Source organism: Sturnira hondurensis, unplaced genomic scaffold, assembly GCF_014824575.4.
Source record: "Sturnira hondurensis isolate 20B ecotype Veracruz unplaced genomic scaffold, ASM1482457v3 Scaffold0008640, whole genome shotgun sequence".
In the NCBI taxonomy this organism is placed as follows: Eukaryota; Metazoa; Chordata; class Mammalia; order Chiroptera; family Phyllostomidae; genus Sturnira; species Sturnira hondurensis.
In genome coordinates, this window is record NW_028081271.1 from 13,108,061 (window position 1) to 13,122,797 (window position 14,737).

The following is a 14,737-nucleotide window of genomic DNA, read 5'->3' on the forward strand; positions in this document are numbered from 1 at the left end:
AAATTGAACATCTCCTACTTCTATTTCTCCTGTTTGCCAGTTCAACTAAAAATATTTTCCAACTTCTATTTAGACGGACTTGAAACAGCAAAATACTACAAAATAATTTTTTAAAAATATGTAAATATGTGCTCTTCATTTTCTCAATTTTAAAATATTTTGTTGGTATTTTCCTGCAGTAATAAATATCATCATATATCTTTTTCTCAACTAATCAAAATAAGGAGGGAATCACAGGGGAAAAGGGGAAGGACTCACATGAACAAGTATAAAGGACACATGGACAATAACTAAGGTGGGGGGCGGAAATGGGAGGGAGGTGGGGAGCACTGGGGAGGGCAGGACTGGGAATATAAGACAGAAAACTGTACTTGAACAAGAATTAAATTAAAATAAAGAAGAAAGTAATTTATGAAGAAAGTTAAAACCAACACCACTGTGATAGTACAATAAATAGCCCATTTTATTAACTTTATAGTTAAAAATTGTGAAGTAAATTATAAGTGAATGTTCAACAGTATTGGTTTTTTTTAAAAAGCTCCAATTAAGCACAGAAAAGGCACAAACTGGCTTTCCAGACATTATATCTCAGTAGCTCTCTTCATAGTCCTTTAGCTCAGTACCCTAGTTCCCGACACAACATCAGAGTCACGCCCTGACAGTAAGAAATCATGGAGGAGCATTGGGTGAGGGGGATATACCTTATCGATGAGCTGTGAATCCTCAGTGTCTGTCTTGAGGTTGGCTATACTAGAATCACAGACTGTTCAAAATTCATAATTAAATGAACTAGCTATATTATTTAAATAGCTTATTTTAACTTACTGGGCATTTCTCAGTAGATGAAGTCTGGATCTGTGGTGATATATCCAGTAAGTACAAGCTGAATGAACAAAACGTCGCCACTTGATTATGTTCAGAAAGATTATTGGGTCAAGTATTAATCTAAGATCTACATATAAATATTTAAAATTTTGCCATTAGTTTATAGCTATGTAACATGATATCCCTAGTCACTCCTGTAACTAACACATCAGCTTACAAGCTCTGCTGTGTTTGATCCATTAAATGCCTTCTCTCTGCTTGATATTCTTTCCTTTCTTGTCACCACGTACTGTCCTTTTTCCTCTCACTGTCCTTCCAGTTTCTAGGTCTTAATCGACCGAGTCACCAAGTTCAGTTCAGTTTTGATTAGCTTGCTGCCCTGCTCAAAAAAGAAAAGAACTCCCCATTTCTATGCTTTTCAAAGTAATGTTCAACTCTACAACTCAGTATTCAAGATCCTTTAATGTATAGGGCAAATTTATTTTTGAAATTATTATTCACCCCCATTCCACCTCACCTTCCCAACATGGACTATACATTTGACCTCAGTCAGTTTTCCCCAAGTGTATCTTGCATTTTCCTGAATTTCTTTGCTCATGTTGATTGTTATCCGAACTCCAATGCATTGCCACATGTTAAAACCATGCCCGGAAGTGCATGGCCAACCGTATATGTGATTTACTTCATGAAATCACCCCACATCATTCCAATGGAAAAACACTTATCAAAGGGCATATATTTCTGTTCAAACTTGCCATTACATAGTTTTAAAATTTTAGGCAAGTTATTTACCTATTCTGGGTTTTAACTGAGTCATGTGTAAGATAAGGATATTAAACCAAGTTTATCTTGTCAAGCCTGTTCTAAGACTATGTTTAGAATTAGGGAGTATAGCCCTGGCTGGTGTAGCTCAGTGGATTGAGCACAGGCCTGTGAAGCAAAGGGTCGCAGTTCGATTCCCAGTCGGGGCACATGCCTGGGTTGCAGGCCAGTTCCCAGTAGGGGACACATGAAAAGCAACCACACATTGATGTTTCTCTCCCACTCTTTCTCCTTCCCATCTCCTCTCTCTAAAAATAAATAAATAAAATATTAAAAAAAAGAATTAGTGAGTATAAGTTAGGGGTTCTTTAAAAAAAACAAAAACAGAGATTCTTAATCTATGGTAAGTTTATGTGACACCTGTAAAAATTCTGTAAAAACTGCAGGCAAAAAACTGAGTTTATGTTCAAATGTTCAAAGTATTTTCTTTCTCGGAATAGTCTGAAGCTGCTCTCCTTAGCTCTTTAAAGTGGTTCATGATCCAGAAAAAGAACAAACATTTCCCTGACGTGAGTCTCATATTTGCAGAGACAGCCGCTATGTCGCAGTCTCTCTGTCAGTCCCAGTGGTAAACACCTGAACAGGAACACAGTGCCTAGCTCCATTATCTTCTGAAAGTGGTCCTCACCCACTCCTCCTCAACACACTTGACAGGTAATGTTTCTGCGGCTGATGCAGTTCCGTGACCAGAAGGTGTGCATTGCAGCCTGCTAAGGGCACGGGATACTCTGTGGGTGTGGTGGCACGCCTGGTGTGCAAGCGCTAATTACATCACTTTTTCTCCTGCTGGTTCAAGATTCAGTACATGGTACCGTAGCATGGCTGTATTATGCTTGGCATATTGTAGGTAGTGAAAATATATTTGTTAAAAGAATAAATAAATGATGTTATTCAAAGGAGAACTAATAAATAAATGTCATTTTAAAGAAAGAATGAGAGAGTGAATGAAAGAGATTATGCCTAGGATGATACCATTAATCAGACTTCACTAAACTCAGTTTTAACTCTAACCCTGAATAAAAGATTCTGTGACACTTTGGGGAAGATAGAAGAAAAAAATAAGCATCTGCAGCTGAGGAAGTCATAATTGGTGCTTCTTGAGAAGACCAAAATTGCAGTTACTACATCTTCCAGAGACTGTAAACCAAGGACAGAATAGTCAAAGAATAAAATGCAGTCATATGCAGTAATCACAATGAAGATACGACAGTCTTTACATCATTCAAAAATGGTCACTTGGACTTGTGCCTTAGCCTTTGTTTCCTTCATTCCTTATCGTTGATGTGAGAAGCAGGGGTTGACAGTGCAAACAGGTGTCTCATCGACGCGGGACCCTCAGCGGGCTGATGCGTGAGGAGCCAGGTACATGGATAAGAGCAAGGACTGCAGGAGGGTGCTTTTCTCTCCACGGATAATGGTACAGTTCCTGTGCAGCAAAATGGACTTTGTTCGTGTATCCTCAGAGCTCTGATATCACCGGTCCTCTGTATCAGACAGCTCTTGGAATGATAGATCAAATGTGTATATATTTTCTGTCTAAAAATATATATAAAAGAGAAAGAACAAGTGAGAAATGAAGAACTAAAAGGTATGCGAGTGAGCTGAATGGCCCCCACAAGAGGCACCGTTGGGATTTCTAGCTTGGAGGTTATAGCATTTCTGTCTTATTTTTCAACAGTCAACTTTTTCTCTTTTGATTTAGTTCCTTTCTATAGATGGAACATCCATAATCTAGAATTAAGAATTTTTTAATATTTTAAAAAGGCATAACTTGCCAGTTTTCTTGTAAAGTTAAACATGTATGTGCCATATAGTCCAGCCCCCCTCCCCTAGGTATTTGCTTAGGGGAAATGAAGGTATATGTCCATACAGAATCCTGTCTGAATTTCTGTAGTCACTTTATCCATAATTACCAGAAGTTGGAAACAACCCAAATGTCTATAAACTAGTGAATGGATAAGCAATTTCAGGTGTAGTCAGTTAATGGAATACCACTTAACAATCAAAAGGGACAAATACTTATATGTCCGATGACATGAATGAATCTCAAAACATTTATGGCACATTCTATAAAATGTTAAACTCCAGGAACATCAGATCAGTGGTTGCCATGGAATGGGGTTGGGGTAGGAGATTGACTGGACTGGGGCCTGGCCTGAGGGACCCTTCTGGGTGACAGCAGGTGTTCTGTCTGGAGGTAGTGGCTGCACAGCCGTGTAAGTGGGTGAGAAGTCACAGAACCATGCACCTGAAAGGGGTCAGTTTTGCTCTATCTAAATTACACTTGAATAAGGAAATAAGAAAAGATGTAGTACATCCATTATGTCATAAAACATCCCAGCAGAGTCTGGGGCCCTACCCTAAAATCAGAGTCTCATTTTTTTGAAATGGAATGTATCTTCACTATGTTATGCACTATGTGGCTCAAGTTTTGCTGCCAAATGAGTTTTAGAGCTTTTTATTTTTTATTTATTTTTTTAAAGATTTTACTTATTTATCTTTAGAGAGGAAGGGAAGGAGAGAAGGAGAGAAATATCAATGTATGGTTGCTTCTCATGAGTCCCCGCTGGGAACTGGCCTGCAACCCAGGCATGTGCCCTGACTGGGAATCGAACTGTGATCATGTGGTTAACGAGAGCTCCCTCCTTCCTTCCCTCCCTTCTTGTCTTCTGTGTGAGGTGTCAGAGGATCTTTCCCTAAGGCTCAGACAAATTTTGCAGAATATCTCATTGGTTCACAACATCCTATAGAAGCATGTCCTAACTTCTAAGATCCACCTTCAGAGAAGGTATATATCTTGTAATACAACTTTTTTTACCAGTGTGTATTTATATTCATGTTCCAACTTGTAATACATTTTTTATTTTTTCTGTCTGTAAACATTTGTTTTTGTTTTTAAATATATTTTATTGATTATACCATTACAGTTGTTGTTCTATTCCCCCCTTCATTCCCCTCCACCCTGCACACCCCTCCCCCACCATTCCCCCCCTTTAGTTTATGACCACATGTCTCAGGTTCTTTAGATTCTGTGTTTCCCCTACTATTCTTGCCCTCCCCCCTATCTATTTCCTACCTACTGAATATGCTATGTTCTGTACCTTCTCCCTCCTTCTCCTCCTCCCACTCCCCTATTACTAACCCTCCATGTGTTCTTCATTTCTATGGTTTCACTCCTGATCTAGCTGTCCTCTTGGTTTGCTTTTGTTTTAGGTGTGGTTGTTAGTAACTGTGAGTTTGCTGTCCTTTCACTGTTCGCATTTTTCATCTTCTTTTTTTCTTATATAAGTCCCTTTAACATTTCATATAATAAGGGCTTGGTGATGATGAACTCCTTGAATTTGATCTTATCTGAGAAGCACTTTATCTGTCCTTCCATTCTAAATGAAACCTTTGCTGGATAAAGCAATCTTGGATGTAGGTCTTTGGATTTCATGACCTGGAATACTTCTTTCCAGCCCCTTCTTGCCTGTAACGTCTCTTTTGAGAAATCCGCTGACAGTCTGATGGGAACTCCTTTGTAGGTAACTGTCCCCTTCTCTCTTGCTGCTTCTAGGATTCTCGCCTTCATTTTAGTCTTGGCTAATGTAATTATGATGTGCCTTGGTGTGTTCCTTCTTGGGTCCAACTTCTTTGGGACACTCTGAGCTTCCTGGATTTCCTGGAAGTCTATTTCCTTTGCCAGACTGGGGAAGTTCTCCTGAATTATTTGTTCAAATAAGTTTTCCACTTGTGGCTGTTTCTTTTCCCCTTCTGGTACCCCTAAAATTTGGATGTTGGAACGTTTAAAGATGTCCTAGAGGTCCCTAAGCCTCTCCTCATTTTTTTTGAATTCTTGTTTCTTTATTCTTTTCTTGTTGGATATTTCCTTCTTCCTTCTGGTCCACTCCATTGATTTGAGTCCCAGTACCCTCCCCATCACTATTGGTTTCCTGTGCATTTCCCTTCATTTCAATTAGTTTAGCCTTCATATGTTCCTCTAATTTGTGACTATAATCAACCAGTTCTGTGAGCATCCTGATGACCAGTGTTTTGAACTGTGCATCTGAGAGGTTCGCTATTTCTTTTTCGCTTAGAGTTATTGGCTCTGGGGCTTTGAGTTCTTCTTGAGCCATAATGTTTTGGTCTGTATGCGCCTGTTACATATGAGGAGCGGGGCCCTGTGTGTTCACCAGGGCGGGGCAACTCAGTCGCTGGGTTATGACGCTGTATGTGGGGGCGGGCTCAAAGGAGAGCAATGGCGACCCCCTCTGCCGCCTCCCGCCGCCGCCGGGGCCACACGGTCGTCTCACTGCTCACTCGTCTGCTGGTTTATCTACGCGTGGTCAGCCTGCCTCGCACCCTCACTGGGTTCGCCACTGGGGCCTGCATGGTTCACCGTCAGGGCGGTCTGTCTCACCGCTCACTCCTCTGCTGGTTTATCTGCCCGAGAATGTGTCGCTGCGGTCAGCGTGCCCCGCACCCTCACTGGATCCGCGCTGCTACCCCTGCTGCCTGTGAGCCTGGGTCGGGGGATCTTTCCTGCCCGACCCCACTCCACTGCTGGTTCTGCCCCTCTTACCAGTCCCGTTTGAACGGTTCGTTGTTTTCGGACTTCCGTATAGTTCAGTTTTCTGTTCTTTGGCTGCGTCTTTGTTCTCCAAACCTTTGTTGTATTCAAACTTGGTTGTGGAAGAAGGCACAGTGTTTCCACCTACGCCTCCATTTTGGCGGAAGTCCTAATACTTACATTTTAACCAAAAAAAAAAAAGCTTCAGAAAGTCTTGAGTCACATTTCAGATATAATTGACAGAATGTCAGAAACTGATATTTTAAACCTTGATAAGTATTTATAAGTGGGAGGTGTATCTTAGAAGGTGCTGGGATTAAGCAAAGTCCTATTATTGCAGTCCAAGAAACTGGTTACTAACAACCATATTGTTTATTGATTACATGATGTATTTTTTCAGAGCCTTTGTTATGCTTGAATGTTACACTGTATTTTTGAAATGTTTTAGGACATTGGTTTAGGTTTTTGTATTGACATGGGGCTAACTATAATTTTTACCTCTAAATATTGTAACACAAGGTAATAACGTTGTATTTGGGGGTCTTCTTTCTTTGAAAAATCATTAATCAATATCATTGATTCATTGAATCAGATTCATTGATTTACAGCTAAATCAATGAGTTAGAAAATTCTTCTTAAATAATAATCTTGGTTTATGTCTGGTTCCATACTTAGGTGAACTTTTCTTTTTTTAATTTATCAACAAAATAGAGCATAGTGCAGTTTGGATAAAATTGCTTTATACCTACTCTATAATTCCAGGTGCTACTTTTTAAAATAGTTTAGTAGAGATTTTTTTCTCAAGGTAATTTTATCTTTTCCTTATTCTCTGCTTAGAGCAACATTAAAATTGTCTTAGAAAAAGGTCTGAGCAATATTGAGAATCAAACATAGGATGAGAATTTTACAGGAAACTTCAAATACAGGATGAGGCTTCCCTGAAGCGAGAGTGACTCTCTCGGGGTCACACAAGGAAATTGGTGGCAGAGTTACGGAGCACTCCAAGTCTTTTTTCATATAACCCAGTGGTTTCCCCTGTATTTCATCCTGATGAAGTTGTGTGGTATTTAGGAGAGAGAAAAAAAGTTTACAGAGTTTGGGCAGTAACAATTTTCAGAGTAAAAATAATATGGAAAGTATTTTATTAGAGTAAAAGATGACTTCTTAAATTGTCATTAAAATCACTCTAGAGTAACATGGTCCCCAAAAAGGTTTCAGCTGTTCTGACATTCTGTCTGTCTGTCCAGGGCGATAGGCACTAGCCACATGTGCCAGTTGAAAAACCTGAAATGTGACTAATACAACTGAGGAACAGAATTTTCATTTCGTGGTGTGTTTTTGTAATTCACTTTACAGTTAGTAGCCATGTGAGAGTTGTGGATACTGTATTGGGCAGTGCACTACAGAGGTAGTTATGATGGTATTGTAGCATGGGTCATGTTTAATGTTACCTAATTTTGGCTAATTAAAAAGTGAAAGTTGTAGGTGGCAAAAGAAGGACCTTTACCAGGAAAATACTCTGTTCACGCCTAGAATTTGAAAGCCCCAAATAATTCCATGTTTAGAATGGCTGTGGAGTGTTTTATTTATCATCCTTCGAGACTTAACTAAGGGTATGGACTTGGAAGAAAGTACCAAAATGAGTATGAAGAATGATTGGATTCAGAAGTAAGAAAAAAAGCATTGAAAATTCTGATAACTATAATTTCCCCTGTGTAGAAAATATTTATGAAAGATTGCAGAGAGAAAAAACCCAACAGTTCCTGGAGTCATTGTTATATATAGTAGATTAGCAGTTAGGCTGAAATTGCTCTTGGTGGAAGACATAGCTTTAAGTCCTTGAGATTATATTATCTCCTGGTGCTTTAGTGGAATTCCCTCCATAACTACGTAGCTGGTTCTAAATTTTCAAACTGTTAGTGAAAACAACTAATCTAATATTTTATTCTACACATAGACTGTCAGTTTAGTTATAAGAACTCAGTGTATCTCTTATACTTGCTGCTACCTTGATGAAAAAATGTCTGTATGAAAATTATCAGCTCATGGTACTACTTAGTAATTGGCAACATATAGTCTTATACCTGGTAACTGAGGTTCTTTTTTTAAAGTTATTTTTTGCCCTGGCTGGTGTAACTCAGTGGATTGAGCACGGGCCTGTGAAGCAAAGGGTCGCTGGTTCGATTCCCAGTCAGGGCACATGCCTGGGCTGCAGGCCAGGTCCCCAGTAGGGGACACATGAGATGCAACCACACATTGATGTTTCTCTCCCACTCTTTCTCCTTCCCTTCCCCTCTAAATAAATAAATAGATTGATAGATAGGTAAATAAATAAAAATAAAGTTCTTTTTTAATTTTTCAGCTACACTTGATCTTCAATATTATATTGGTTTCAGATATATAACCCAGTGTGATTAGACATTGATATAACTTACAAAGTGATTACCCTGATAAATCAAGTACCATCTGACACCATGTGTAGTAATTACAATGTTATTGACTATGTTCCCTGTGCTGTAGTTTGCATCCCCATGACTATTCTATAACTACCAATTTGTACTTCCGAATTCCTTCACCTTTTTCACCCATCCTACCAGCCCTTCTCCCATCTGGCAACTGTCGAAATGTTCTCTGTATCTACGAGTCCATTTCTTGTTTGAAGTCTATATATAGCTCTTCCCTTGAGATACCTAAAGCATGAGGAATTAAAGCATGCTATGGGAAATGCAAAATGCATCGATCGTTTGAATAGACTTGGAATGGATTTTCTTCATTCCTATTCTCTTGGTCCAAAATATTTAAAAAAACTAAAATTGCCTTTTTTTTCTTTGCCCATGTTTACAAGCTCATATGAAAGCACCAATGCTTTAAAATAGTTTTAATGGTAATATTTGGCTTATATTATATAAATATGTCTGATGTTTACAGTCATTGGTGTCATTTTAAAAATTGTTCTATTGCTGTTATTGTTTTGTTACTCTTTTGTTTACATTGCTTCTTTGAAAGCTCAGATTTGTTTAGTTTGTGCTCAGATACTTGCCTTGTTCAGGGCCTAACAGATAGTGAATAACAGCCATGAAACCATAGACAATTTGCTTGACTGCCTCGTGTCAGTTCCACTGTCTGTAAATGAATCTCTTGTGGGTGGTCCCTTAGGAGAGTGATTCTGAAATTGAAGGCAAGGTGACAGGAGAAGGGTGACTTTCGGATCACAGCCCCTCGTGGCCTGTAGCAAGCCATGTTGCTGATAGGCGTCTATTCCGCATGGTTCCAAGTAGAGAAAAGAAAGGTCATAATTCTTTTAAATCCTTGCTGCTTTTAAGAATTTGTGACTTCATGATCATAATTGTTCCATGCTCGTCCATCCCAACAAAACCAAATGAACTTATTTTTACAAAATTAAGCCTACTCAGATCCTGTCAGTTGGTAAAGAAAGGGGCAAAAGCCCCTCAAAATGTTAAAATTGAGGTAAGTCAGTAATCATGACTTCTGTTTATTGATATAGGTATTCGTATTTATTCAAAAAGTCATTTGTCTTCTAACCACCTCAGAGGAGTACAAAGGGGAGTTTTACTTTTAGCCTTTATTTTAACTGTCATTCTGAGGGCACACCTCTTGAACACATCAGCTGATAGTCCCCACTGTCTGTGTAATCTGCGTGTGTATCTTTACATGTGTCCTATCAATGGTTTACTAAGGAGAACAGTTCAGACTTTTGAAAGTAAACTTTTGGCTTGCTTATACTTTTCATCCTACTTACTTTATTCTAATCAAAGAAAAGTATTTTAAACCATCCATCTCTCCATTCCTGCCTGCTATTATCTTCAGTATAATTGCCTGGTTTCCTTTCTGGCTGTTCTATTGCTAGCCTTTATCTGAATGTTATTAAAGAATATAAATGCTCCATAGAGTATCATAGTCTCGGCCAGAATATTTTCAGATTCTCAGCTAAAATGAAAAGAACCTGAGGTTTGGCTGTTAAGTAAGTAGTTCAGGTTTATTGTCAGAGTGTATAAGGACCTTTAAATTCATTGTGTTAGTTGTAGCTGCAATGTGGTGTTTGAAAAATAGCTTCAACTGTTTATGGATTGTGGTCCTTGGGCACCAGATAGTGGATGTTGGAATGTATTGCAGAAGAGCTGATTAAAGCTCCAGGATCTCTAACAGTACCGGTAGAAAGCCATTTGGAAGACCTCTTTTCTTTTTGAAAGCTTTGTTTTATTATCAACTTATCCATGAGGGAATAACATTTTTGCAAAAAATGTGCCTTTGGAGAAAATATCAATGAGCCATACTTAATGAGAAGTTTATGTAGGTAGACTGATTTGAACTTTGAAGATCCTAAATACTTTGCAGTTTTTTTACCCAGTTTACTGGAGTCATGCCTTAGTATGACTTACATTTCAATAGTAGCTACTTTCAGTGCCCAGTTTTAATGAGTTTTTACTGTATGTCAGGGTGTTTATACTCCACAATGTCAACTGTGTCAGAGTTCATCATCTCACTCTACCCACTTCCTCTTTGCCTTGGGCCACTTTCCTTCCCGACAGAAGTTCATTGGAGTGGAGCATGGAGATAGTTTACATAATCTCAAAACTCACAGACTTTTCAATATATTTTATATTCCCCTGTTAAATATTTTCAAAATTTTTTGAAATATTTTCATTGTTTTCAAAATAATGTTCATATTTCTGAGGGGACCATTAATGATCTTTCTCATTCTTCTCTGCCTTGTTCTTACCCATTCCCCCGACAAGTGCCATTTGCTTTAGGTTTACAGAGCTACCGTTTTCCTTCGATTTTTTTTTTTTTTTACTTTGGTTGCTTCCTTCTCCCCTGTCCTCCCTCACCTGAGGATCACTTGCTTTTCCCTCAAAACTCTGCCCGAGTTTCCCCTCTTCCATCACAGGAAGGCTTCCTTGAGCTCTAGTTACCTGTCTTTTGTTATTCCCATTTAAACGAGCCTTTCAGCTCTTTGTGGCATTTCACTAGAATTTTTTTATACTCTGCTGTAATCTTTTGTTTACTTGTCTACCTCACTTCCTAGACAAATGGTCCTCGAGTTGAGAGATGATAGTGTCTGTTTTGATTTTGAATCCGGCGCGTAGGAATCGGGCGCATAGGCCTTTCAAAGAAATGTTCATTGACAAAAAGAATGACTTTTGTCAATAATTCATAATTTGACTTACTTTGCTCTTGATCGTTAAGATATTTGAGGGTATGGGTTATGCCATTTTCCGCCAAGGAGCTTTTTAAATTGACTCACTAACTGCTATATTGCCAACTAAAATGTTGAATAAAGATAGGTTTTTCGCTTTGAGAAGCCAGGAACTTTATTGCAAAGGGGCATAATAGTATAAATCTTAAACTGACAGTCAATCAAAGAATCGGGAATACAATGTATGGGAATGAGAAAGACCTCTTGTGGTCACAGACACACGTTCTGACTCACCTGAGCATGCTTGCAGCCTATGGTGTTCGTGGTGCAGTTTCCTCGGGGAAGAACAGATGTTGAGAAACTTCTTCTTTGTTGGAAAATAACTCCTTATAGTTTTTAGATTTTTAACATAATCTTTGAGAAGCAAGGCAGATAGGGTATAGAACTTAAACTTGTGCTTGGTGGCCCTGAGGTATCTTTATAGTACCTGCATCAGTATTCTGCCTTGTGTAACAAAACAGGAACAAAATGCCAAGAAGTCTGTGTCTACAAGGAAGATTTTTAAAAATAACTCAAGCTTATTTCTTAACAGCATTAAAATAAAATTATTTCTTTAATAATATAGCCAACTGAGTCAGTGTATTATAGCTGAATCATAGCCCTGGCTATTCTTTTTATCTTTGAATGAACAAATACTATAGTATTAAAATTCCTGGTTCTTCAATTAAGCTTTCAAAAGAATCTTGTTTGTTAGATCTTGACTACTTGAAGTTTGTATTGAGTGTCTTCAGTTATATACCTCTGTTCAGTGTGTGATACATTAAAAATAGAATGAAGAGAAAATACTTACATCGCATTAGTTGGATATCTGCTCATTCTCAGAGATCCTAGCCTCCTTTTTAAAAATATTTTAAAGATATGTTTGTTAAAATTTGGTATTGAATTTGTATCAAGTGTACAGATTATAGCACGTTAGAATATTACCGTCATTTAAGAATGTATTCCCTGTTGTGGGTTTTGGAACACTGCCTCCAAGAGGTTTATAGCATTTGGTACGTTGTTCACGTATTGCTAGTCTACAGACCTTCCTAATCAAGGCAAAAGCTTCAGGGTTCTGATTTTTTGCCCCTACTGCTATAAAGCTCAGCAATGGTAATTAATGTTTTTTTTAACTCTCCATGTCTTTACAAATAAAATTGAATTTTTTGAAGACAAATAATTCATACATTTAAAGAGCCACATTATTTTGCTTTTGTCTCAGAATGTATTATGCTTCACAAGTATACTGTGACAGGCTGAATAGAAAAGAGGGGGAGGGGACATTGTCTTCAGCTGGCATGCTGTTATCAGAGGGAATGTGTTTCTGCACACGAGATTTAGCATTCATTGGTTGTCTGAAGAAAGCTATTTCATCTGAGGATTGGACAAGAAGCTGCGTCAATTTGCTGCCCGTCTCCAAGGCACTGGTGATGCTGCCTTCACAAGCTGGCTAACGTCACGGCTCCATCACCCAGCGGGGTGTGGACTATCTTTTTCTGTTCTTCTCTATTTAATTCTCTATTTGCTGCCTACTGCATTTCTTAATCCGTCTTCTGCCAAATGCTAACAGCATGATATTTTGCAATCATCTAGGTGAATACAAGAAAGACGAACTCCTAGAAGCTGCTAGGTAAGTGATTCCATTCATTTTAAGTGAGTATAATGCATTTAAGGAAGAATAGGGGGAGGGAAGGTGGAGGACTATAAAAATTATAACATGTTATTGTCTTGCTTAGATTTTATGCAATAATGCAGATAAGACGTTATACCGAATCTTTGTGTACTTTATTTTACATAATTAGTGTATGAAATGAGATATTCTTTAGTATGGTGATGATTGAAGGCTAATTTTATTTGGAGCATATCTTAAGGCTCCTGCAGACCTCAGTTGCCTAGCTTTCCCAGTAGTATTCCAGGAGTATTTAAATATCTATACTTTCATTTTACTTTAAAATTTTTTCTAATTTTCAAAAGCTTGAAGGAGAGGCATAAAGTAAATGTTAAAGTTCTCATCCATTTTCTTTTGTTCTTGCATATTTATAATTTAATTGATTAGCTTTTTACAGCATTTTTGTATGTATTTTTAACTCCTGTGTTTTAGATCACTTATCAAAATAAAGTTTGTTTGTAATTAGGGAGGTGACTTTATGCAGATAAATAAAACCAATAAAAATGTAGAAAGCTACATTTGCTAAGCTGCACAACTATGTGATGATTAACAGAAATTAATTAGGAATATATTAATTGAATTGAATATAGCAAAAGAGATTCATTCAGAACCATATAGAAGAAATTGAAGGAAACCCATATTCTTTTCCACTTTCTTTTGAAAAATATCTATGAATACTTGTAAGAAGCTCTGTAATTTTAAGAGAAGTGACTTACACCTTTTCACAGGAGTGGTAATGAAGAAAAACTAATGGCTTTACTGACTCCTCTAAATGTGAATTGCCATGCAAGTGATGGACGAAAGGTAAGTGGCTTAAAATATAATTGTCCCCTTCCGTAATTTATTTTTGCCTTACGGTTAAAATGTTTGAAGTTGGCATATATATGTAAGCATACAGAGCTGTATTTTTTTGCTGGCATCTTTTCACTGTAAAATGAAATGCTGCTGTATCTGTTATTGGCAGTTATGACACATTCATAGAGCTGGTGAAGCATGGGTCTTCAGCCTTTTCCCTTCAAATGTCAGACACTGGAAGTTGTCTGTGAAATGGAACTGCAGCTCTGTCGGTGATTGGAATTATAGCAACATATATTATTTTCTGTGTATGATCATGGGAATTGGAAATACCTGTTCATGTCCTATTTGCCCATCTTTGTTAGGATAGATGCGTTTTTGACTTCTTGTTTGGCAGAGGAAGATTTATTTACCAGATAGCAGTACTTTTCCCATTTAAAGCTGAGAAAATGTTGCTAATGATTTTTTAGATCTGTGTGACAGCCTGCTTTTTTGTTTATTATTTGTTATTGGCTAAGTTTTTATCATGGTATATTGAAAGAAATACATGAAAGCAGAAATATTCTGTATCAGTATACAATTGTCATAACTGTAAGGTAGTGTATAAAATGTACAGCTGGCGTTTCATTATCTGCTTCATATTCTTGCTGAATGTAAACTGAAATACAATCCTTTACAGCCTTTGGTAATTTACTGAAAAGTTTACCAGGGTTTTATTTACCTAATAGGTATTGAAAAACAGAGCACTTTGTAGTGTATATAGAGTCTTTTTTAAAGTGGCAGTTAATTTTTAATGTTAAAGGGTTGCTTTTATATTTTAAAAACCTAACATAAAATATTTTAAAAGTTACAATGCACATGTTGAGGGGAATCATCTTGT

At 37.7% G+C, this 14,737-nt stretch overlaps 1 protein-coding gene across 1 annotated transcript in view; it reads left to right on the plus strand.

The window, feature by feature from the left end:
- Positions 1-14,737, plus strand: part of TNKS (tankyrase) — a 173,224-nt gene that overhangs the window by 81,715 nt on the left and 76,772 nt on the right. The window contains exons 4-5 of the mRNA XM_037055295.1: positions 12,987-13,023; positions 13,791-13,866. Of these exons, the coding sequence (XP_036911190.1) occupies positions 12,987-13,023; positions 13,791-13,866 (113 nt within the window). The remainder of the gene's footprint in view (positions 1-12,986; positions 13,024-13,790; positions 13,867-14,737) is intronic.